At 47.2% G+C, this 25153-nt stretch overlaps 1 protein-coding gene across 5 annotated transcripts in view; it reads right to left on the reverse strand.

Moving 5' to 3' along the window:
- Positions 1–2661: 2661 nt before the first annotated feature.
- Positions 2662–25153, reverse strand: part of LOC135506189 (tumor necrosis factor receptor superfamily member 10C-like) — a 28679-nt gene continuing 6187 nt past the window's right edge. Inside the window, exons 2-7 of one of the 5 annotated variants that reach the window (XR_010450349.1) lie at positions 9310–9510; positions 9208–9243; positions 8203–8274; positions 7622–7725; positions 7078–7125; positions 2662–2806 (exon numbers count right to left, since the gene is read on the reverse strand). Coding sequence is in view for 4 of the 5 variants with exons in the window: in XM_064925676.1 (XP_064781748.1) it covers positions 2697–2806; positions 7078–7125; positions 7933–8274; positions 9208–9243; positions 9310–9510 (737 nt within the window). In the remaining variant the exon portion in view is untranslated. Of the gene's footprint in view, positions 2807–7077; positions 7126–7621; positions 7726–7932; positions 8275–9207; positions 9244–9309; positions 9511–25153 lie in introns of all 5 variants that reach the window. The other 4 variants (XM_064925679.1, XM_064925677.1, XM_064925676.1 and 1 more) reach the window with 4 other exon arrangements.

Below are 25153 nucleotides of genomic sequence, written 5' to 3' on the forward strand. Positions count from 1 at the left end.
TGATGGTACAGAACGGCATAGGCAAGATGCAGTAGATGGTATCCAGTACAGTATATCTATATGAGATGAGTAATGTAGGGTATGCAAACATTATACTAAGTGTCATTGTTTAAAGTGGCTAGTGATACATTTTATACATGTATGGCAGAAACCACTCAATGTTAGTGGTGGCTGTTTAACAGTCTGATGGCCTTGAGATAGAAGCTGTTTTTCAGTCTCTCGGTCCCAGCTTTGATGCACCTGTACTGACCACGCCTTCTGGATGATAGCGGGGTGAACAGGCAGTGGCTCGGGTGGTTGTTGTCCTTGATGATCTTTATGGCCTTCCTGTGACATTGGGTGGTGTAGGTGTCCTGGAGGGCAGGTAGTTTTCCCCCGGTGATGCGTTGTGCAGACCTCACTACCCTCTGGAGAGCCTTACGGTTGTGGGCGGAGCAGTTGCCGTACCAGGCAGTGATACAGCGTGACAGGTTTGTGAGTGCTTTTGGTGACAAGCCAAATTTCTTCAGCTTCCTGAGGTTGAAGAGACGCTGCTGCGCCTTCTTCACCACGCTGTCTGTGTGGGTGGACCAATTCAGTTTGTCCGTGATGTGTATCCAGAGGAACTTAAAGCTTTCTACCCTTTTCACTACTGTCCCCACTACTGTCAATACTTCATATGAACAATAAATATATTTAAGTTGAATTGAAAGGTATTTACTTCCTGGTAACTATGTATGATTCAGTGATCATTTCTATCTTCAAGTACCAGAAAACACCCAGATGAAGTGTATAGTTGGAGCTTGGAAGTACTCTTGTAAATGTTCTTGTTCTTCCCTCCAAAGGCAACAGACAGCACAGCAGGTACAAATACAGAGCGATGATTGAGCTCTGTACTGAAGTTGTAGTACCGCCAAGTAGCCACCAGATGTCAGTCTATACCCATCAATGTAAAATGTCAATATGAGGAATATAATAATAATAATAATTTGGGATGTTTATATTTTTCATTTATTTAAGTGTGAAATGGAAAATAGGTTTTTGTTTATTTCAAATCCCCCCGAGACACCTACAGGGAGGGAAGTCAGGGTCACCATTATCCAGCACCACTGGAGAAATTGACATTACGTGCCTTGCTCAAGGGCACAGACAGATTTTCCCCCTTGTCAGCTCGGAGATTCGAACAAACAACCTTTCAGTTACTGTCCCAACGCTTTAACCTCAAGGCTACCTGCCGCATATCACATTTTACCAAACACAAATTCAATAATTATGCAACCTAACTTCACAAATAAAACAGTACCTACCTAGACCCTGTCACAGTGGCTAAAATATCCTAACTCTTTTATTTTGAGAAAAAAAATCGACTGTTTAACATTGATTGAATCTTATGAAAATGTGTTATTGTAACATCCATTCACAGTTACTCTTAAGAACTCAAAAATACTTCTGAGCAGAATGCAGCAGGTAGGTCAGGGATGGGCAGCATTGAGGGAGGGGGCCACAGTTGTTCACTAAGCTGCGTACCAACATCCAATACAATCTACCTGCAGTGAAGACGCTCCGTTTGCACATATTTTCTCGTCATAAAGTTAATTCACGAAAATCGCTATTTAGCAAGTTATCTGACTAGCTAACATTAGCCAGACAGCTAGTGTTATGACATGAGAATGAATTTGTAATTCGTGTTGTTTAATGTTTTAGGGACTCCTGAGAAAACCAGACTGTCGTCTTGTGAAACAGTGGATGTAAAGAATCTAGCTAGTGTTAGAGTTGCGTAAATTTGAATCCGGTATCAGAACAAGTTATAACACTGAGTCACTGACTGTACTCTATGTACTTTTATTAGCTAAGCAATAAATGGCAAATGCAACGTTCGTATATACGGGCTCACTGTAATACCACGCAGGGCAGAACAGGGAGCTGACAGGATCTACGTAAACAGTTGTTCTTATACTGTGATAGACATTGTTCCAACCCGTCTTTTGGCCTATCACAGTAGAGGCAGAGAGTGGTTTAGACTTGCTCAGCCTATCGCAGGCGCTCATGTAGATCCCGCCTCTTGGCGCTTCTTGGAGTCCTCCCTCCGTCGATGTATAGATTCTTACTGTTCTGGTATCAACCCCTAGTTATAACAGTTGCTCAGTTCCTGTTATTGTGTTGTTCAGTATTTCTTCATCTCAGTTAAACCTCATGATGACCACCCCTCCCTATATCTGATTAACCACAACTTTGTAAGATACAGCAAGTCACACCATGTGTTTGAAGTAGTGTTTCCCCTTGTTTCGAGGGTGACTGTTGACCTGTGCAGAGCGTCCCTGGTTCCCCACATTGCAGCCTGTACATTGAATATATTCACTGATCATGTTCTCTTCCTTGGCAAATAAAGGTGTGGTTCAAGTATAAATCTCTGAGACGTTCTTTTTCAGTCATATCAAACTCCACCATTTTAATGATGCAGTGTCTGCATGTATGAATTACAATTATACACTTCAACAGTGTTTGCTACTCCTGCTCCTGGGACATCAATGGTTATCAGCTACCAGCCCAAGCTGCAAACCGCCAGGCCACCAGCCCTCCAAGATCCCCCAAACAGTTCTCCTGAGACCCCCCCCCCCAAGTCACCATCCCCCAACGCACCAACAACCGACAAAATGAACAAAAGAGAAAAAACAGAAAATCTAAGGAAAACAGATATATTTCCAAAACAAAAGCCATCAAGGACAACAACAAGACATAGAGTCCAACTTCTTCCAGTGTTTGTAGGATGCCGTTCCCAGTAGAATCACAGCTGCCATGCTGACTGGGAGTAACAGGAACAGTCTACCTGAAATGAGAATGAGAGAAAGAGAATGAGTTAACCAATGAGTTCATGAGACATTTCTCTGTCTATCCATGAAGCGAAACCTCTAAAAAGGAATGATGGAATAATATCAACAACGTAGACAACCTCAAGGGACACGACACTTTCAAATAGAAATCTGTTAGATGTTTTCAGGTCTCTAAAGTAGTCTGCCAAAATGAAACCACGTCCAACAAAACCGGTTGTTTAGATCAAGCGTCACGTACCATGACATTGTTTGTGTAGATCCAACTATATTCCTCCACCCCAAATGAATAGAAAAATAGGCACTGAATAAAACCAAGACAACAGGATATTAGACAGGGATGATCTTTTCCAATCATCTGGGTTGGAGGCATATAGCTGGATCTACACAAACAATGTCATGGGACGTGGCTTCATCTTTCAGGAATACAAACTGCTGAGGGCCCAAAAAGGTGACACTGAAATATGCACAAAATCCCTGCTAGGAGGAAATGCAGATTTGAACTAATTAAACAACAAAGAATATGATCTACATGATCAGTCTCTGTGTGTAAAATAAAAAGTGATTCATGTGAACCTGACTCACAGCTAAAACATGTAAAGAAAGCAATCTAATGGTATTTGTTACCAAGACTTTACTGTAAGTCTTGAGAACAAAACAATACTCTAATATTGCAGTTAGCCATGATGGCCTGTACAATAGAATACTTGTTACCATGACAGCCTTCATAATAGAATGCTTGTTACCATGACAGCATGAATCCAATAGAATGCTTGTTACCATGACAGCCTTCATAATAGAATGCTTGTTACCATGACAGCCTTTATAATAGAATGCTTGTTACCATGACAGCCTTCATAATAGAACGCTTATGACCACACACATAAATATTGCACTTGGGGAAAAAACATCTTAAAGTAGAAATAGAATGAAACAGGCATTCTATTGTTGCTGTATTATAGTGGCCACTATAGTAAACATTGATCAAGTGCACAAGGCTGTGTGCAAAAATAACATTCACCGAGTTTAAAAAAATGATAATCCCCCTCATTCACACGTGTTACTGTCAAGTTCAAAACAACAAAAGCATTATCTTTGGGCTACACATTAGTACATTGTACACTTTCTGCCTGTGGACATCTGTTCTACAATGTGCCAGCAAAAGTGGGAAAGAGGGAAGTGTGGTGTTCCTTTCACCTCTATAGTGGCATCCAGTTTAAGCCAGGCCCAGCTCCAGCTACACTTTAACCCCAAATCTACTTGTTTATCAAGCAACACCTCATTTTAAACTAATTCTCCCATTCTGAAAATGAACCACATACTTTAGAGGGAAACATTAGTTCGTTAGCTAGTTAACATTTCACACAGATTGCTTACTGGAGGACCCTGGCAACTAACCCGTTGCGTTATAACTTGAGGAACGGTGTTGTGCCCGAAAAACTCCCCCCTGCTAGAAGGCAGGAGTAATGTCTGCAGTTTTCAGTTTGGCTATTTGTTTCAAGTGTATTAGTCTATAAATAAATATCTTTGCCAAAATGTGTCATCTCTCCAATGTATTATTTGACTAGTAGTTGTTCTGAAATGTTTATTGCTTGCCTACATTTTACTCCCTCCTCTGTTTAATATAACACACATACACGCACAACAACGGCCAGTAATCATATACCAGTTAATACTATTGCGAATTGGTTTGGTTACTAACGTTAGCGCATCAACGTTAGCCGTCTGACTTTATTAGACAGCTAATTTTCGCACCATAAAAACTCAATTATTTGATCAGTTAAGCTAATCAAGCTAGCAAGATACTTAACAATGCTAACAATATGTGTTCCATCACACCTTCTCCCCTCACCTCAAACTTTCCAAATGCCAGGTGTTTTTTTAGGATACAGTTCATGAAGTGATCTTCATCACCCCCGTCTCCGTGGTCAGGCTGCTACCTTCATCACCCCCGTCTCCGTGGTCAGGCTGCTCACCTAACTTTACCTTCATCACCCCCGTCTCCGTGGTCAGGCTGCTCACCTAACGTTACCTTCATCACCCCCGTCTCCGTGGTCAGGCTGCTCACCTAACGTTACCTTCATCACCCCCGTCTCCGTGGTCAGGCTGCTCATCTAACGTTATCTTCATCACCCCCGTCTCCGTGGTCAGGCTGCTCACCTAACGTTACCTTCATCACCCCCGTCTCCGTGGTCAGGCTGCTCACCTAACGTTACCTTCATCACCCCCGTCTCTGTAGTCAGGCTGCTCACCTAACGTTACCTTCATCACCCCCGTCTCCGTGGTCAGGCTGCTCACCTAACGTTACCTTCATCACCCCCGTCTCTGTAGTCAGGCTGCTCACCTAACGTTACCTTCATCACCCCCGTCTCCGTGGTCAGGCTGCTCACCTAACGTTACCTTCATCACCCCCGTCTCCGTGGTCAGGCTGCTACCTTCATCACCCCCGTCTCCGTGGTCAGGCTGCTCACCTAACGTTACCTTCATCACCCCCGTCTCTGTAGTCAGGCTGCTCACCTAACGTTACCTTCATCACCCCCGTCTCTGTAGTCAGGCTGCTCACCTAACGTTACCTCTTCGTTATCGTTTAGGGGACGGCGCTGATGCTGTAACTAGTAAGTTTGTTGTCTCTTCTCTCTTCAGTCGAGGTGCTGCGCTGCATTCTGTTGTTATGTGAACAATTGGCTGAGTCTTGGATACAGTCAGTATTGATCCAAACGCACATCATTCATCCTCTTACAGTCAGTATTGATCCAAAACGCACATCATTCATCCTCTTACAGTCAGTATTGATCCAAAACGCACATCATTCATCCTCTTACAGTCAGTATTGATCCAAAACGCACATCATTCATCCTCTTACAGTCAGTATTGATCCAAAACGCACATCATTCATCCTCTTACAGTCAGTATTGATCCAAACGCACATCATTCATCCTCTTACAGTCAGTATTGATCCAAAACGCACATCATTCATCCTCTTACAGTCAGTATTGATCCAAACGCACATCACTCATCCTCTTACAGTCAGTATTGATCCAAACGCACATCACTCGTCCTCTTACAGTCAGTATTGATCCAAACGCACATCACTCGTCCTCTTACAGTCAGTATTGATCCAAACGCACATCACTCGTCCTCTTACAGTCAGTATTGATCCAAACGCACATTACTCGTCCTCTTACAGTCAGTATTGATCCAAACGCACATCACTCGTCCTCTTACAGTCAGTATTGATCCAAACGCACATTACTCGTCCTCTTACAGTCAGTATTGATCCAAACGCACATCACTCGTCCTCTTACAGTCAGTATTGATCCAAACGCACATCACTCATCCTCTTACAGTCAGTATTGATCCAAACGCACATCACTCATCCTCTTACAGTCAGTATTGATCCAAACGCACATCACTCATCCTCTTACAGTCAGTATTGATCCAAACGCACATCACTCATCCTCTTACAGTCAGTATTGATCCAAACGCACATCACTCGTCCTCTTACAGTCAGTATTGATCCAAACGCACATCACTCATCCTCTTACAGTCAGTATTGATCCAAATGCACATCACTCGTCCTCTTACAGTCAGTATTGATCCAAATGCACATCACTCGTCCTCTTACAGTCAGTATTGATCCAAACGCACATCACTCGTCCTCTTACAGTCAGTATTGATCCAAACGCACATCACTCATCCTCTTACAGTCAGTATTGATCCAAACGCACATCACTCGTCCTCTTACAGTCAGTATTGATCCAAATGCACATCACTCATCCTCTTACAGTCAGTATTGATCCAAACGCACATCACTCATCCTCTTACAGTCAGTATTGATCCAAACGCACATCACTCGTCCTCTTACAGTCAGTATTGATCCAAACGCACATCACTCATCCTCTTACAGTCAGTATTGATCCAAACGCACATCACTCGTCCTCTTACAGTCAGTATTGATCCAAACGCACATCACTCGTCCTCTTACAGTCAGTATTGATCCAAACGCACATCACTCGTCCTCTTACAGTCAGTATTGATCCAAAGCCCCCCTCCCTCCCAACCTTTTCTAATCGGATCTACACGAATCACGTATTTTGGATTCAAAACGGCGAATTTCACCTAAAGGTGACAAGTTTGCATCCCTGAGTTTTAAGCGCATCCATGGTCTTTGAATCGCTATTAATTTCTCTAGGAGGCACACGGCATCTACTGCACAAAAATATCCAACAACAAACGCAAGTGTGTCTGGCTGTTTTGCCAAAAAACGTACCTCTTGGTCTGGCAGTGGGTGTCCCGTTCTGGGTAGTGTTCTGCTGTCCTGTGAAAGTCAGTGTTACAGTGAAATCAATTGTAATGTAACAAATTCAACTCAGATGTTATATCTTGTCTGTAGAACTAAAAGAGGAAAAGCAAGTGTAGTTCAAGACCTGAATGCTGATTGGCTGACAGCCGTGGTATATCAGACTGTACACCACGGGTATGTATTTTTACAGCTCTAATTACAACAGTAACAACAGTTTATAATAGCAATAAGGCACCTCGGGTTTTTTGTGATATATGGCCAATATACCACACTTAAGGGCTGTATCCAGGCACTCTGTGTTGCGTCGCGCATAAGAACAGCCTTTACGTGTGGTATACTGGCCATATACCACACCCCCTTCGGGCCTTATTGCTTAATTCTCATACAAATAAACAAAACCATGGGGTCATAACCTGAAAGCAGGTCTCATTCACAGAGTGAGTGCTGCTTTAACGTAATTGTGTGCATTTTTATCTTAAAGGCTAAAGTGATTATAGATCAGCACTCTTACTCTCAGGTACTTTGTGAATACGTGTCCATATTCAACATCCGGTCAAATCAACCAGGTCAACCAGGTGGCATACACTCCCACCCATCTAGCTTTGGGCATTTGTTCTGGGGAGAAGCAGCACATAGACATGTGGGGAGGAACATAGATACTGCACTCCCACTGGGGGGGGTCTATTGGGTCTGTCCTCCATTACTGTTTTACCTGTGATAAGCATTTATACATGTGTATTTATCAAAGTTATTTTAAACCGGTTAGGTTATGACAAATGGACACATAAAAGATAGCTAATAATGTTTGAAATAGGTTTGTACCAGGTGTGTCTGTGCCAGGTGTGTCTGTGCCAGGTGTGTCTGTGCCAGGTGTGTCTGTACCAGGTGTGTCTGTGCCAGGTGTGTCTGTGCCAGGTGTGTCTGTGCCAGGTGTGTCTGTGCCAGGTGTGTCTGTGCCAGGTGTGTCTGTACCAGGTGTGTCTGTGCCAGGTGTGTCTGTGCCAGGTGTGTCTGTGCCAGGTGTGTCTGTACCAGGTGTGTCTGTGCCAGGTGTGTCTGTACCAGGTGTGTCTGTGCCAGGTGTGTCTGTACCAGGTGTGTCTGTGCCAGGTGTGTCTGTGCCAGGTGTCGTGTTGGCAGAAATCTCTCCATCACAGTCAAGGCCTGACAGAGAAAAACAAAGGTTCTGTGGTGTTTTCTGTCATACTTATGCCAAACTGTTGGAGACAGGGGGGAAAGAGGAGATGGACAGGGGGGAAAGAGGAGATGGACAGGGGGGAAAGAGGAGATGGACAGGGGGAAAGAGGAGATGGACAGGGGAGATGGACAGGGGGAAAGAGGAGATGGACAGGGGGAAAGAGGAGATGGACAGGGGGAAAGAGGAGATGGACAGGGGGAAAGAGGAGATGGACAGGGGGAAAGAGGAGATGGACAGGGGGAAAGAGGAGATGGACAGGGGGAAAGAGGAGATGGACAGGGGGAAAGAGGAGATGGACAGGGGAGATGGACAGGGGGGAAAGAGGAGATGGACAGGGGGGAAAGAGGAGATGGACAGGGGGAAAGAGGAGATGGACAGGGGGGAAAGAGGAGATGGAAAGGGGGAAAGAGGAGATGGACAGGGGAGATGGACAGGGGGAAAGAGGAGATGGACAGGGGGAAAGAGGAGATGGACAGGGGGAAAGAGGAGATGGACAGGGGAGATGGACAGGGGGAAAGAGGAGATGGACAGGGGGAAAGAGGAGATGGACAGGGGGAAAGAGGAGATGGACAGGGGGAAAGAGGAGATGGACAGGGGAGAAGGACCGGGGGGAAAGAGGAGATGGACAGGGGGAAAGAGGAGATGGACAGGGGAGAAAGAAGAGATGGACAGGGGAGAAAGAGGAGATGGACAGGGGGGAAAGAGGAGATGGACAGGGGGAAAGAGGAGATGGACAGGGGGGAAAGAGGAGATGGACAGGGGGGAAAGAGGAGATGGACAGGGGAGAAAGAGGAGATGGACAGGGGGGAAAGAGTATAGAGCATAGATTTGCCTTTTCAGAACTGTCTAGTCAGTGTAAGTTGTCTATTATGTTGAGGAGACTACTATCTTTTACTCACTAGATTGATTGCTGGCACATTCACCATCGCTGTTCCCTGAAACAAAAATAGATTTGAATTAATATTTTCTCACACAACACACAGACTAATTAGAGTCCTCACCATAATGTGTGCTGTCACATCGCAATGTTATTTTCTCGTCCCACTTCAACCACGCCTGGTCGTTTGTAATGTAAACACAGCAGCCCTCCGAGCTTTTCAATCCTGTCCTGCACACAGGGTCATTACTTCCTCTTGGCTCAAAACAAGACACCGTTTCATCTCCTCTATTGGAAACCCTGGCTGTCCTGAATCTGCAAGCGGCTGTAAGAGAGAGACAGAGAGACACAGACAATTGACCATTGTGTCAGTTTGAGACAGGTATGTACGATGATTGAGTCTTTCTGAATAGGAGCTGGTCATGGACTTCTGGAGGAAGAGGGGAGAGCATGCCTCATCCACATCAACGTCTGAATAGGAGCTGGTCGTGGACTTCTGGAGGAAGAGGGGAGAGCATGCCTCATCCACATCAACGTCTGAATAGGAGCTGGTCGGGGACTACAGTAGGAAGAGTGGAGAGCATGCCTCATCCACATCAACGTCTGAATAGGAACTGGTCGGGGACTACAGGAGGAAGAGGGGAGAGCATGCCTCATCCACATCAACGTCTGAATAGGAGCTGGTCATGGACTACAGGAGGAAGAGGGGAGAGCTTCATCCACATCAACGTCTGAATAGGAGCTGGTCGTGGACTACAGGAGGAAGAGTGGAGAGCATGCCTCATCCACATCAACGTCTGAATAGGAGCTGGTCGTGGACTACAGGAGGAAGAGTGGAGAGCATGCCTCATCCACATCAACGTCTGAATAGGAGCTGGTCGTGGACTTCTGGAGGAAGAGGGGAGAGCATGCCTCATCCACATCAACGTCTGAATAGGAGCTGGTCGGGGACTACAGGAGGAAGAGTGGAGAGCATGCCTCATCCACATCAACGTCTGAATAGGAACTGGTCGGGGACTACAGGAGGAAGAGGGGAGAGCATGCCTCATCCACATCAACGTCTGAATAGGAGCTGGTCATGGACTACAGGAGGAAGAGTGGAGAGCATGCCTCATCCACATCAACGTCTGAATAGGAGCTGGTCGGGGACTACAGGAGGAAGAGTGGAGAGCATGCCTCATCCACATCAACATCTGAATAGGAGCTGGTCGGGGACTACAGGAGGAAGAGTGGAGAGCATGCCTCATCCACATCAACGTCTGAATAGGAGCTGGTCGTGGACTTCAGGAGGAAGAGGGGAGAGCACGCCTCATCCACATCAACGTCTGAATAGGAGCTGGTCATGGACTACAGGAGGAAGAGTGGAGAGCATGCCTCATCCACATCAACATCTGAATAGGAGCTGGTCGGGGACTACAGGAGGAAGAGGGGAGAGCATGCCTCATCCACATCAACGTCTGAATAGGAGCTGGTCGGGGACTACAGGAGGAAGAGTGGAGAGCATGCCTCATCCACATCAACGTCTGAATAGGAACTGGTCATGGACTTCAGGAGGAAGAGTGGAGAGCATGCCTCATCCACATCAACGTCTGAATAGGAGCTGGTCATGGACTACAGGAGGAAGAGTGGAGAGCATGCCTCATCCACATCAACATCTGAATAGGAGCTGGTCATGGACTACAGGAGGAAGAGTGGAGAGCATGCCTCATCCACATCAACATCTGAATAGGAGCTGGTCATGGACTACAGGAGGAAGAGTGGAGAGCATGCCTCATCCACATCAACATCTGAATAGGAGCTGGTCGGGGACTACAGGAGGAAGAGTGGAGAGCATGCCTCATCCACATCAACGTCTGAATAGGAGCTGGTCGGGGACTACAGGAGGAAGAGTGGAGAGCATGCCTCATCCACATCAACATCTGAATAGGAGCTGGTCGGGGACTACAGGAGGAAGAGTGGAGAGCATGCCTCATCCACATCAACATCTGAATAGGAGCTGGTCGGGGACTACAGGAGGAAGAGTGGAGAGCATGCCTCATCCACATCAACATCTGAATAGGAGCTGGTCATGGACTACAGGAGGAAGAGTGGAGAGCATGCCTCATCCACATCAACATCTGAATAGGAGCTGGTCGGGGACTACAGGAGGAAGAGTGGAGAGCATGCCTCATCCACATCAACGTCTGAATAGGAGCTGGTCATGGACTACAGGAGGAAGAGTGGAGAGCATGCCTCATCCACATCAACATCTGAATAGGAGCTGGTCGGGGACTACAGGAGGAAGAGTGGAGAGCATGCCTCATCCACATCAACATCTGAATAGGAGCTGGTCGGGGACTACAGGAGGAAGAGGGGAGAGCATGCCTCATCCACATCAACATCTGAATAGGAACTGGTCATGGACTTCAGGAGGAAGAGTGGAGAGCATGCCTCATCCACATCAACGTCTGAATAGGAACTGGTCATGGACTACAGGAGGAAGAGTGGAGAGCATGCCTCATCCACATCAACGTCTGAATAGGAACTGGTCATGGACTTCAGGAGGAAGAGTGGAGAGCATGCCTCATCCACATCAACGTCTGAATAGGAACTGGTCATGGACTTCAGGAGGAAGAGTGGAGAGCATGCCTCATCCACATCAACGTCTGAATAGGAGCTGGTCATGGACTTCAGGAGGAAGAGTGGAGAGCATGCCTCATCCACATCAACGTCTGAATAGGAGCTGGTCGTGGACTACAGGAGGAAGAGGGGAGAGCATGCCTCATCCACATCAACATCTGAATAGGAGCTGGTCGTGGACTTCAGGAGGAAGAGGGGAGAGCATGCCTCATCCACATCAACATCTGAATAGGAGCTGGTCGTGGACTTCAGGAGGAAGAGGGGAGAGCATGCCTCATCCACATCAACATCTGAATAGGAGCTGGTCGTGGACTTCAGGAGGAAGAGTGGAGAGCATGCCTCATCCACATCAACATCTGAATAGGAGCTGGTCGGGGACTACAGGAGGAAGAGTGGAGAGCATGCCTCATCCACATCAACGTCTGAATAGGAGCTGGTCGGGGACTACAGGAGGAAGAGGGAGAGCATGCCTCATCCACATCAACGTCTGAATAGGAGCTGGTCGGGGACTACAGGAGGAAGAGTGGAGAGCATGCCTCATCCACATCAACGTCTGAATAGGAGCTGGTCGGGGACTACAGGAGGAAGAGTGGAGAGCATGCCTCATCCACATCAACGTCTGAATAGGAGCTGGTCGTGGACTTCAGGAGGAAGAGTGGAGAGCATGCCTCATCCACATCAACATCTGAATAGGAGCTGGTCGTGGACTTCAGGAGGAAGAGTGGAGAGCACGCCTCATCCACATCAACGTCTGAATAGGAGCTGGTCGGGGACTACAGGAGGAAGAGTGGAGAGCTTCATCCACATCAACGTCTGAATAGGAGCTGGTCATGGACTTCAGGAGGAAGAGGGGAGAGCATGCCTCATCCACATCAACGTCTGAATAGGAGCTGGTCGTGGACTTCAGGAGGAAGAGGGGAGAGCTTCATCCACATCAACGTCTGAATAGGAGCTGGTCATGGACTTCAGGAGGAAGAGTGGAGAGCACGCCTCATCCACATCAACGTCTGAATAGGAGCTGGTCGTGGACTTCAGGAGGAAGAGGGTAGAGCTTCATCCACATCAACGTCTGAATAGGAGCTGGTCGTGGACTTCTGGAGGAAGAGTGGAGAGCATGCCTCATCCACATCAACATCTGAATAGGAGCTGGTCGTGGACTTCAGGAGGAAGAGTGGAGAGCACGCCTCATCCACATCAACGTCTGAATAGGAGCTGGTCGGGTACTACAGGAGGAAGAGTGGAGAGCTTCATCCACATCAACGTCTGAATAGGAGCTGGTCATGGACTTCAGGAGGAAGAGGGGAGAGCATGCCTCATCCACATCAACGTCTGAATAGGAGCTGGTCATGGACTTCAGGAGGAAGAGTGGAGAGCATGCCTCATCCACATCAACGTCTGAATAGGAGCTGGTCGGGGACTACAGGAGGAAGAGTGGAGAGCTTCATCCACATCAACGTCTGAATAGGAGCTGGTCATGGACTTCAGGAGGAAGAGGGGAGAGCATGCCTCATCCACATCAACGTCTGAATAGGAGCTGGTCATGGACTACAGGAGGAAGAGGGGAGAGCTTCATCCACATCAACGTCTGAATAGGAGCTGGTCATGGACTTCAGGAGGAAGAGGGTAGAGCTTCATCCACATCAACGTCTGAATAGGAACTGGTCGTGGACTTCTGGAGGAAGAGTGGAGAGCTTCATCCACATCAACGTCTGAATAGGAGCTGGTCGTGGACTTCTGGAGGAAGAGTGGAGAGCTTCATCCACATCAACGTCTGAATAGGAGCTGGTCATGGACTTCAGGAGGAAGAGTGGAGAGCATGCCTCATCCACATCAACGTCTGAATAGGAGCTGGTCATGGACTTCAGGAGGAAGAGGGGAGAGCATGCCTCATCCACATCAACGTCTGAATAGGAGCTGGTCATGGACTTCAGGAGGAAGAGGGGAGAGCATGCCTCATCCACATCAACGTCTGAATAGGAGCTGGTCGGGGACTACAGGAGGAAGAGGGTAGAGCTTCATCCACATCAATGTCTGAATAGGAGCTGGTCATGGACTTCAGGAGGAAGAGGGGAGAGCATGCCTCATCCACATCAATGTCTGAATAGGAGCTGGTCATGGACTTCAGGAGGAAGAGGGGAGAGCATGCCTCATCCACATCAACATCTGAATAGGAGCTGGTCGTGGACTACAGGAGGAAGAGGGGAGAGCATGCCTCATCCACATCAACGTCTGAATAGGAGCTGGTCATGGACTTCTGGAGGAAGAGTGGAGAGCATGCCTCATCCACATCAACGTCTGAATAGGAGCTGGTCGGGGACTACAGGAGGAAGAGTGGAGAGCATGCCTCATCCACATCAATGTCTGAATAGGAGCTGGTCATGGACTTCAGGAGGAAGAGGGGAGAGCATGCCTCATCCACATCAACATCTGAATAGGAGCTGGTCGTGGACTACAGGAGGAAGAGGGGAGAGCATGCCTCATCCACATCAACGTCTGAATAGGAGCTGGTCATGGACTTCTGGAGGAAGAGTGGAGAGCATGCCTCATCCACATCAACGTCTGAATAGGAGCTGGTCGGGGACTACAGGAGGAAGAGTGGAGAGCATGCCTCATCCACATCAACATCTGAATAGGAGCTGGTCATGGACTTCAGGAGGAAGAGGGGAGAGCATGCCTCATCCACATCAATGTCTGAATAGGAGCTGGTCATGGACTTCAGGAGGAAGAGGGGAGAGCATGCCTCATCCACATCAACGTCTGAATAGGAGCTGGTCGGGGACTACAGGAGGAAGAGTGGAGAGCATGCCTCATCCACATCAACGTCTGAATAGGAGCTGGTCATGGACTACAGGAGGAAGAGTGGAGAGCTTCATCCACATCAACGTCTGAATAGGAGCTGGTCGGGGACTACAGGAGGAAGAGTGGAGAGCATGCCTCATCCACATCAACGTCTGAATAGGAGCTGGTCGTGGACTTCAGGAGGAAGAGGGTAGAGCTTCATCCACATCAACGTCTGAATAGGAGCTGGTCGTGGACTTCTGGAGGAAGAGGGGAGAGCATGCCTCATCCACATCAACGTCTGAATAGGAGCTGGTCATGGACTTCAGGAGGAAGAGGGGAGAGCATGCCTCATCCACATCAACGTCTGAATAGGAGCTGGTCGTGGACTTCAGGAGGAAGAGTGGAGAGCATGCCTCATCCACATCAACGTCTGAATAGGAGCTGGTCGGGGACTACAGGAGGAAGAGTGGAGAGCATGCCTCATCCACATCAACGTCTGAATAGGAGCTGGTCGGGGACTACAGGAGGAAGAGTGGAGAGCATGCCTCATCCACATCAACGTCTGAATAGGAGCTGGTCGTGGACTTCAGGAGGAAGAGTGGAGAGCACGCCTCATCCACATCAACGTCTGAATAGGAGCTGGTCGGGGACTACAGGAGGAAGAGTGGAGAGCTTCATCCACATCAACGTCTGAATAGGAGCTGGTCGGGGACTACAGGAGGAAGAGTGGAGAGCTTCATCCACATCAACGTCTGAATAGGAGCTGGTCGTGGACTTCAGGAGGAAGAGTGGAGAGCACGCCTCATCCACATCAACGTCTGAATAGGAGCTGGTCGGGGACTACAGGAGGAAGAGTGGAGAGCTTCATCCACATCAACGTCTGAATAGGAGCTGGTCATGGACTTCAGGAGGAAGAGGGTAGAGCATGCCTCATCCACAACAACGTCTGAATAGGAGCTGGTCGGGGACTACAGGAGGAAGAGTGGAGAGCTTCATCCACATCAACGTCTGAATAGGAGCTGGTCATGGACTTCAGGAGGAAGAGTGGAGAGCCTCATCCACATCAACGTCTGAATAGGAGCTGGTCATGGACTACAGGAGGAAGAGGGTAGAGCCTCATCCACATCAACGTCTGAATAGGAGCTGGTCGTGGACTTCAGGAGGAAGAGGGGAGAGCACGCCTCATCCACATCAACGTCTGAATAGGAGCTGGTCATGGACTTCAGGAGGAAGAGGGGAGAGCTTCATCCACATCAACGTCTGAATAGGAGCTGGTCGTGGACTTCAGGAGGAAGAGTGGAGAGCCTCATCCACATCAACGTCTGAATAGGAGCTGGTCATGGACTTCAGGAGGAAGAGGGGAGAGCTTCATCCACATCAACGTCTGAATAGGAGCTGGTCATGGACTTCTGGAGGAAGAGGGGAGAGCACGCCTCATCCACATCAACGTCTGAATAGGAGCTGGTCATGGACTACAGGAGGAAGAGTGTAGAGCATGCCTCATCCACATCAACGTCTGAATAGGAGCTGGTCGGGGACTACAGGAGGAAGAGGGGAGAGCCTCATCCACATCAACGTCTGAATAGGAGCTGGTCGTGGACTTCAGGAGGAAGAGTGGAGAGCCTCATCCACATCAACGTCTGAATAGGAGCTGGTCGGGGACTACAGGAGGAAGAGTGGAGAGCATGCCTCATCCACATCAACGTCTGAATAGGAGCTGGTCGGGGACTACAGGAGGAAGAGTGGAGAGCATGCCTCATCCACATCAATGTCTGAATAGGAGCTGGTCGGGGACTACAGGAGGAAGAGTGGAGAGCATGCCTCATCCACATCAACGTCTGAATAGGAGCTGGTCATGGACTTCTGGAGGAAGAGGGTAGAGCTTCATCCACATCAACGTCTGAATAGGAGCTGGTCGTGGACTACAGGAGGAAGAGGGTAGAGCATGCCTCATCCACATCAACGTCTGAATAGGAGCTGGTCGGGGACTACAGGAGGAAGAGTGGAGAGCATGCCTCATCCACATCAACGTCTGAATAGGAGCTGGTCATGGACTTCTGGAGGAAGAGGGTAGAGCATGCCTCATCCACATCAACGTCTGAATAGGAGCTGGTCATGGACTTCTGGAGGAAGAGGGTAGAGCATGCCTCATCCACATCAACGTCTGAATAGGAGCTGGTCGGGGACTACAGGAGGAAGAGGGTAGAGCTTCATCCACATCAACAGGGCTGTAGTGGAGCGCGTCGAGAGCTTCAAGTTCCTTGGTGTCGACATTTCAACGGACTTAACAATGTCCATTGACACACACCCGCACGACAACACCTCTTCACCCTCAGAAGGCTGAAAAGACTTGGCATGGGCCCTCAGATCCTCAAGACACTCTACAGTTGCACCATCGAGAGCATTTTGACTGGCTGCACCACTGCTTGGTATGGTAAACGCACCGCCCTCGACCACAATGCACTACAGAGGAAAGCCCGAAAAATATCCAAAGAATTCAGTCACCCATCAGCCATGTATATGCTTAAAATGATGTCTTGTAATGCTTGTTAAGTCTTTGTAACTCAAGCTTTAGGTCTTGTATGTGAATCCATTAATTTTACAAAGTTATTATATAATACTTGCTTCTCATGACCATTCCTTGATACATATGATATTATAAATACCTCACATGCGACTCACAATAAAGACTAAGCAATTATTAGCCTATTAAAATGTTTATCTGACCTCATAAAGATAATTAGCAATATGCAAAAATTCCCAATCTGGCCCTCATACAGTTACGGCCACCTAATCATCCCCAGCGTACAATTGGCTCATTCATCCCCACTCTTCTCCCCTGTAACTATTCCCCAGGTCGTTGCTGTAAATGATAACATGTTCTCAGTCAACGCACCTGGTAAAATTAGGGTACAAAAAATAAAAATAAATGGTTTAGCCACATGAAATCAAGTATTATGAGTTTAGCTGGCTAAGATCAAGGAATGGTCATGAGAAGCGAATATCAAAAGGAAGTGTTATATAACAACTTTGTCAAATGAATGGATTCACATACAAGACATGAAGCTAGAAGATAGAGAACAATTTTATTTTGTTTACATTTATTAGATCTGAAGGTATAACCTTCTCAACCCCAAACCAACGACCAGTCAAACGATACCAAGTTTACAGTGTAACCTAACCACCAAGGCCAAATCTCCTCAGGGTGTCACAACATCTAAGGGCTGGTGTGGGGGATGAGACCAACAGAGAGAAAAAGACACAATTCCTGAGAAGACAATAAAACCTCTTTGCATATAGTACATCAGAGTTCCCTCTGTCCAGATACAAGTTACCACAGAGATCATACATCCATATAGGAGATCAGAGATCCCTCTGTCCAGATACAAGTTACCACAGAGATCATACATCCATATAGTACATCAGAGTTCCCTCTGTCCAGATACAAGTTACCACAGAGATCATACATCCATATAGGAGATCAGAGATCCCTCTGTCCAGATACAAGTTACCACAGAGATCATACATCCATATAGGAGATCAGAGTTCCCTCTGTCCAGATACAAGTTACCACAGAGATCATACATCCATATAGTACATCAGAGTTCCCTCTGTCCAGATACAAGTTACCACAGAGATCATACATCCATATAGTACATCAGAGTTCCCTCTGTCCAGATACAAGTTACCACAGAGATCATACATCCATATAGGAGATCAGAGATCCCTCTGTCCAGATACAAGTTACCACAGGGATCATACATCCATATAGGAGATCAGAGATCCCTCTGTCCAGATACAAGTTACCACAGAGATCATACATCCATATAGGAGATCAGAGTTCCCTCTGTCCAGATACAAGTTACCACAGAGATCATACATCCATATAGTACATCAGAGTTCCCTCTGTCCAGATACAAGTTACCACAGAGATCATACATCCATATAGTACATCAGAGTTCCCTCTGTCCAGATACAAGTTACCACAGAGATCATACATCCATATAGGAGATCAGAGATCCCTCTGTCCAGATACAAGTTACCACAGAGATCATACAACCATATAGATAGCATCAGAGTTATCCTTAGTGAACAGTTACCACAGAGATCATACAAACATATACAGTTGAAGTCGGAAATTACATACACTGTTGTATGTGAATCCATTCATTTTACAAAAATGTTATATAACACTTCCTTAGATATTCATTAAAACATATTTCATCACATTCCCTGTGGGTCAGAAGTTTACATACACTCAATTAGTATTTGGTAGCATTGCCTTTAAATCGTTTAACTTGGGTAGTTTTCCAATTGCTTCCCACAATAAGTTGGGTGAATTTTGGTCCATTCCTCCTGACAGAGCTGGCGTAACTGAGTCAGGTTTGTAGGCCTCCTTGCTCGCACACGCTTTTCCAGTTCTGCCCACAAATTTTCTATGGAATTGAAGTCAGGGCTTTGTGATGGCCACTAAAATACCTAGACTTTGTTGTCCTTAAGCCATTTTGACACAACTTTGGAAGTATGCTTGGGGTCATTGTCCATTTGGAAGACCCATTTGCGACCAAGCATTAACTTCCTGACTGATGTCTTGAGATGTTGGTTCAGTATATCCACGTAATTATCTTCCTCATGATGCAATCTATTTTGTGAAATGCACTAGTCCCTCCTGCGGCAAAGCACCCCCACAACATGATGCTGCCACCCCCGTGCTTCACGGTTGGGATGGTGTTCTTCGGCTTGTAAGCCTCCCCCTTTTTCCTCCAAACATAACGATGGTCATTATGGCCAAACAGTTCTATTTTTGTTTCATCAGATCAGAGGATATTTCTCCAAAAAGTACGACCTTTGTCCCCATGTGCATTTGCAAACCGTAGTCTGGCTTTTTTATGGTGGCTTTGGAGCAGTGGCTTCTTCCTTGCTGAGCGGCCTTTCAGGTTATGTCGATATAGGACTCCTTTTACTATGGATATAAATATTTTTGTACCTGTTTCCTCCAGCATCTTCACACGGTCCTTTGCTGTTGTTCTGGGATTGATTTGCACTTTTCGCAGCAAAGCACGTTCATCTTTAGGAGACAGAATGCGTCTCCTTCCGGAGCGGTATGACGGCTGCATGGTCCCATGGTGTTAATACTTGCATATTATTGTTTGTACAGATGAAAGTCGTACCTTCAGGCGATTGGAAATTGCTCCCAAGGATGAACAAGACTTGTGGAGGTCTACAATTTGTTTTGAGGTCTTGGCTGATTTCTTTTGATTTTCCCCTGATGTCAAGCAAAGAGGCACTGAGTTTGAAGGTCGGTGTCATGCCCTGGTCTTAGTATTTGTTGTTTTCTTTATTTATTTGGTGAGGCCAGGGTGTGACATGGGTTTTGGTATGTGGTGTGTTTCTGTCTTGGGGTTTTTCACAGGTATGGGGATTGTAGCTTAGTGGGGTTTTCTAGCTTAGTCTATGGCTGTCTGAAGTGGTTCTCAATCAGAGGCAGGTGTTTATCGCTGTCTCTGATTGGGAACCATATTTAGGCAGCCATATTCTTTGAGTGTGTCGTGGGTGATTGTTCCTGTCTTGTTTTAGTTTACACCAGTTTAAGCTGTTTCAGTTTTCACGTTACGTTTATTGTTTTGTACTGATTCGTGTTTCCTTTGTTTTTTCATTAAACATGAATCTCAATAGCCACGCCGCATTTTATTCCGACTCTCTTTCACATGAAGAATACCGTTACAGTAGGCCTTGAAATACATCCACAGGTACACCTCCAATTGACTCAAGTGATGTCAATTAGCCTATCAGAAGCTTCTAAAGCCATGACATAATTTGCTGGAATTTTACAAGCTGTTTTAAGGCACAGTCAAATTAGTGTTTGTAAATGCTTGACCCACTGGAATTGTGATACAGTGAATTGTAAGTGGCGGCAGGGTGGCCTAGTGGTTATAGAGTTGGACCAGTAACCAAAAGGTTGTAAGTTCAAACCCCCGAGCTGACAAGGTACAAATCTGTCATTCTGCCCCTGAACAGGCAGTTAACCCACTGTTCTTAACTGACTTGCCTTTTAAATAAAGGTTAAAAAAAATACAATTTTTGGAAAAATTCAGTGTCATGCACAAAGTAGATGTCCTAACCGACTTGCCAAAACTATAGTTTGTTAACAAGAAATGTAGGGAGTGGTTGGAGTTTTAATGACTCCAACCAAAGTGTATGTAAACTTCCGACTTGAACTGTACATATGGACAGAACCAAAACAAATCAAATGATTCTGTCTCTTCGCAGCACAGTCTGCAGAGCAGGGATGGTTGTATCCCCCCTATATATAACATTCTGTTCCTAGGCCATCAAAAGTATTTGTTCTTAACTGACTTACCTAGTTAAATAAAGGTCAAATATATATACATTTTAAATTCTATTGGTTGCAAAAATGTTGTATAAAAATTTAAATCTAACGTTGTTTTGTGTATCAGTTCATAATCCCTGTGCGATTGAAGCTGTCAGTTTTTTGTCCTTCAATGAAACGAGTATCTTTTTTTATTCATCACAACTTTCTTTCACCAATTTTGTTTGTTAATTCAGGACCAACAGACAAGTTCCTTACTCTCTTCCCCTTCCACCTGCCTCTTCCATGTCCTTACTCTCTCCCCCTTCCACTTGCCTCTTCCATTTCCTTACTCTCTCCCCCTTCCACCTGCCTCTTCCATTTCCTTACTCTCTCCCTCTTCCACCTGCCTCTTCCATTTCCTTACTCTCTCCCCCTTCCACCTGCCTCTTCCATTTTCTTACTCTCTCCCCCTTCCACCTGCCTCTTCCATTTCCTTACTCTCTCCCCCTTCCACCTGCCTCTTCCATTTCCTTACTCTCTCCCCCTTCCACCTGCCTCTTCCATTTCCGTACTCTCTCCCCCTTCCACCTGCCTCTTCCATTTCCGTACTATCTCCCCCTTCCACCTGCCTCTTCCATGTCCTTACTCTCTCCCTCTTCCACTTGCCTCTTCCATTTCCTTACTCTCTCCCTCTTCCACCTGCCTCTTCCATTTTCTTACTCTCTCCCCTTCCCCCTGCCTCTTCCATTTCCTTACTCTCTCCCTCTTCCACTTGCCTCTTCCATTTCCTTACTCTCTCCCTCTTCCACCTGCCTCTTCCATTTCCTTACTCTCTCCCCCTTCCACCTGCCTCTTCCATTTCCTTACTCTCTCCCTCTTCCACCTGCCTCTTCCATTTCCTTACTCTCTCCCCCTTCCACCTGCCTCTTCCATTTCCTTACTCTCTCCCTCTTCCACCTGCCTCTTCCATTTCCTTACTCTCTCCCCCTTCCACCTGCCTCTTCCATTTTCTTACTCTCTCCTCTTTCCACCTGCCTCTTCCATTTCCTTACTCTCTCCCTCTTCCACTTACCTCTTCCATTTTCTTACTCTCTCCCTCTTCCACTTGCCTCTTCCATTTCCTTACTCTCCCTCTTCCACCTGCCTCTTCCATTTCCTTACTCTCTCCCCCTTCCACCTGCCTCTTCCATTTCCGTACTCTCTCCCCCTTCCACCTGCCTCTTCCATTTCCGTACTCTCTCCCTCTTCCACTTGCCTCTTCCATTTCCTTACTCTCTCCCCCTTCCATTTCCTTACTCTCTCCCTCTTCCACTTACCTCTTCCATTTCCTTACTCTCTCCCTCTTCCACTTGCCTCTTCCATTTCCTTACTCTCTCCCTCTTCCACCTGCCTCTTCCATTTCCTTACTCTCTCCCCCTTCCACCTGCCTCTTCCATTTCCTTACTCTCTCCCTCTTCCACCTGCCTCTTCCATTTCCTTACTCTCTCCCCCTTCCACCTGCCTCTTCCATTTCCTTACTCTCTCCCCCTTCCACCTGCCTCTTCCATTTCCTTACTCTCTCCCCCTTTCACCTGCCTCTTCCATTTCCTTACTCTCTCCCCCTTCCACCTGCCTCTTCCATTTCCTTACTCTCTCCCCCTTCCACCTGCCTCTTCCATTTCCTTACTCTCTCCCCTTCCACCTGCCTCTTCCATTTCCTTACTCTCTCCCCCTTCCACCTGCCTCTTCCATTTCCTTACTCTCTCCCCCTTCCACCTGCCTCTTCCATTTCCTTACTCTCTCCCCTTCCACCTGCCTCTTCCATTTCCTTACTCTCTCCCCCTTCCACTTGCCTCTTCCATTTCCTTACTCTCTCCCTCTTCCACTTGCCTCTTCCATTTCCTTACTCTCTCCCCCTTCCATTTCCTTACTCTCTCCCTCTTCCACTTACCTCTTCCATTTCCTTACTCTCTCCCTCTTCCACTTGCCTCTTCCATTTCCTTACTCTCTCCCTCTTCCACCTGCCTCTTCCATTTCCTTACTCTCTCCCCCTTCCACCTGCCTCTTCCATTTCCTTACTCTCTCCCCCTTCCACCTGCCTCTTCCATTTCCGTACTCTCTCCCTCTTCCACTTGCCTCTTCCATTTCCTTACTCTCTCCCCCTTCCATTTCCTTACTCTCTCCCTCTTCCACTTACCTCTTCCATTTCCTTACTCTCTCCCTCTTCCACTTGCCTCTTCCATTTCCTTACTCTCTCCCTCTTCCACCTGCCTCTTCCATTTCCTTACTCTCTCCCCCTTCCACCTGCCTCTTCCATTTCCTTACTCTCTCCCTCTTCCACCTGCCTCTTCCATTTCCTTACTCTCTCCCTCTTCCACTTGCCTCTTCCATTTCCTTACTCTCTCCCTCTTCCACCTGCCTCTTCCATTTCCTTACTCTCTCCCTCTTCCACCTGCCTCTTCCATTTCCTTACTCTCTCCCCCTTCCACCTGCCTCTTCCATTTCCTTACTCTCTCCCTCTTCCACCTGCCTCTTCCATTTCCTTACTCTCTCCCCTTCCACCTGCCTCTTCCATTTTCTTACTCTCTCCCCCTTCCACCTGCCTCTTCCATTTCCTTACTCTCTCCCTCTTCCACTTACCTCTTCCATTTTCTTACTCTCTCCCTCTTCCACTTGCCTCTTCCATTTCCTTACTCTACCTCTTCCACCTGCCTCTTCCATTTTCTTACTCTCTCCCTCTTCCACCTGCCTCTTCCATTTTCTTACTCTCTCCCTCTTCCACATGCCTCTTCCATTTCCTTACTCTCTCCCTCTTCCACTTGCCTCTTCCATTTCCTTACTCTCTCCCCCTTCCATTTCCTTACTCTCTCCCTCTTCCACTTACCTCTTCCATTTCCTTACTCTCTCCCTCTTCCACTTGCCTCTTCCATTTCCTTACTCTCTCCCTCTTCCACCTGCCTCTTCCATTTCCTTACTCTCTCCCCCTTCCACCTGCCTCTTCCATTTCCTTACTCTCTCCCCCTTCCACCTGCCTCTTCCATTTCCTTACTCTCTCCCTCTTCCACCTGCCTCTTCCATTTCCTTGCTCTCTCCCCCTTCCACCTGCCTCTTCCATTTCCTTACTCTCTCCCCCTTCCACCTGCCTCTTCCATTTCCTTACTCTCTCCCCCTTTCACCTGCCTCTTCCATTTCCTTACTCTCTCCCTCTTCCACCTGCCTCTTCCATTTCCTTACTCTCTCCCTCTTCCACTTGCCTCTTCCATTTCCTTACTCTCTCCCTCTTCCATTTCCTTACTCTCTCCCCCTTCCACCTGCCTCTTCCATTTCCTTACTCTCTCCCTCTTCCACTTGCCTCTTCCATTTCCTTACTCTCTCCCTCTTCCACCTGCCTCTTCCATTTCCTTACTCTCTCCCCCTTCCACCTGCCTCTTCCATTTCCTTACTCTCTCCCTCTTCCACCTGCCTCTTCCATTTCCTTACTCTCTCCCCCTTCCACCTGCCTCTTCCATTTCCTTACTCTCTCCCCCTTCCACCTGCCTCTTCCATTTCCTTACTCTCTCCCCCTTCCACCTGCCTCTTCCATTTCCTTACTCTCTCCCCCTTCCACCTGCCTCTTCCATTTTCTTACTCTCTCCCCCTTCCACCTGCCTCTTCCATTTCCTTACTCTCTCCCTCTTCCACTTACCTCTTCCATTTTCTTACTCTCTCCCTCTTCCACTTGCCTCTTCCATTTCCTTACTCTACCTCTTCCACCTGCCTCTTCCATTTTCTTACTCTCTCCCTCTTCCACCTCCCTCTTCCATTTTCTTACTCTCTCCCTCTTCCACCTGCCTCTTCCATTTCCTTACTCTCTCCCTCTTCCACTTGCCTCTTCCATTTCCTTACTCTCTCCCCCTTCCATTTCCTTACTCTCTCCCTCTTCCACTTACCTCTTCCATTTCCTTACTCTCTCCCTCTTCCACTTGCCTCTTCCATTTCCTTACTCTCTCCCTCTTCCACCTGCCTCTTCCATTTCCTTACTCTCTCCCCCTTCCACCTGCCTCTTCCATTTCCTTACTCTCTCCCTCTTCCACCTGCCTCTTCCATTTCCTTACTCTCTCCCCCTTCCACCTGCCTCTTCCATTTCCTTACTCTCTCCCCCTTCCACCTGCCTCTTCCATTTCCTTACTCTCTCCCCCTTTCACCTGCCTCTTCCATTTCCTTACTCTCTCCCCCTTCCACCTGCCTCTTCCATTTCCTTACTCTCTCCCTCTTCCACCTGCCTCTTCCATTTCCT

Source organism: Oncorhynchus masou, chromosome 19 (genome assembly GCF_036934945.1).
Source record: "Oncorhynchus masou masou isolate Uvic2021 chromosome 19, UVic_Omas_1.1, whole genome shotgun sequence".
In the NCBI taxonomy this organism is placed as follows: Eukaryota; Metazoa; Chordata; class Actinopteri; order Salmoniformes; family Salmonidae; genus Oncorhynchus; species Oncorhynchus masou.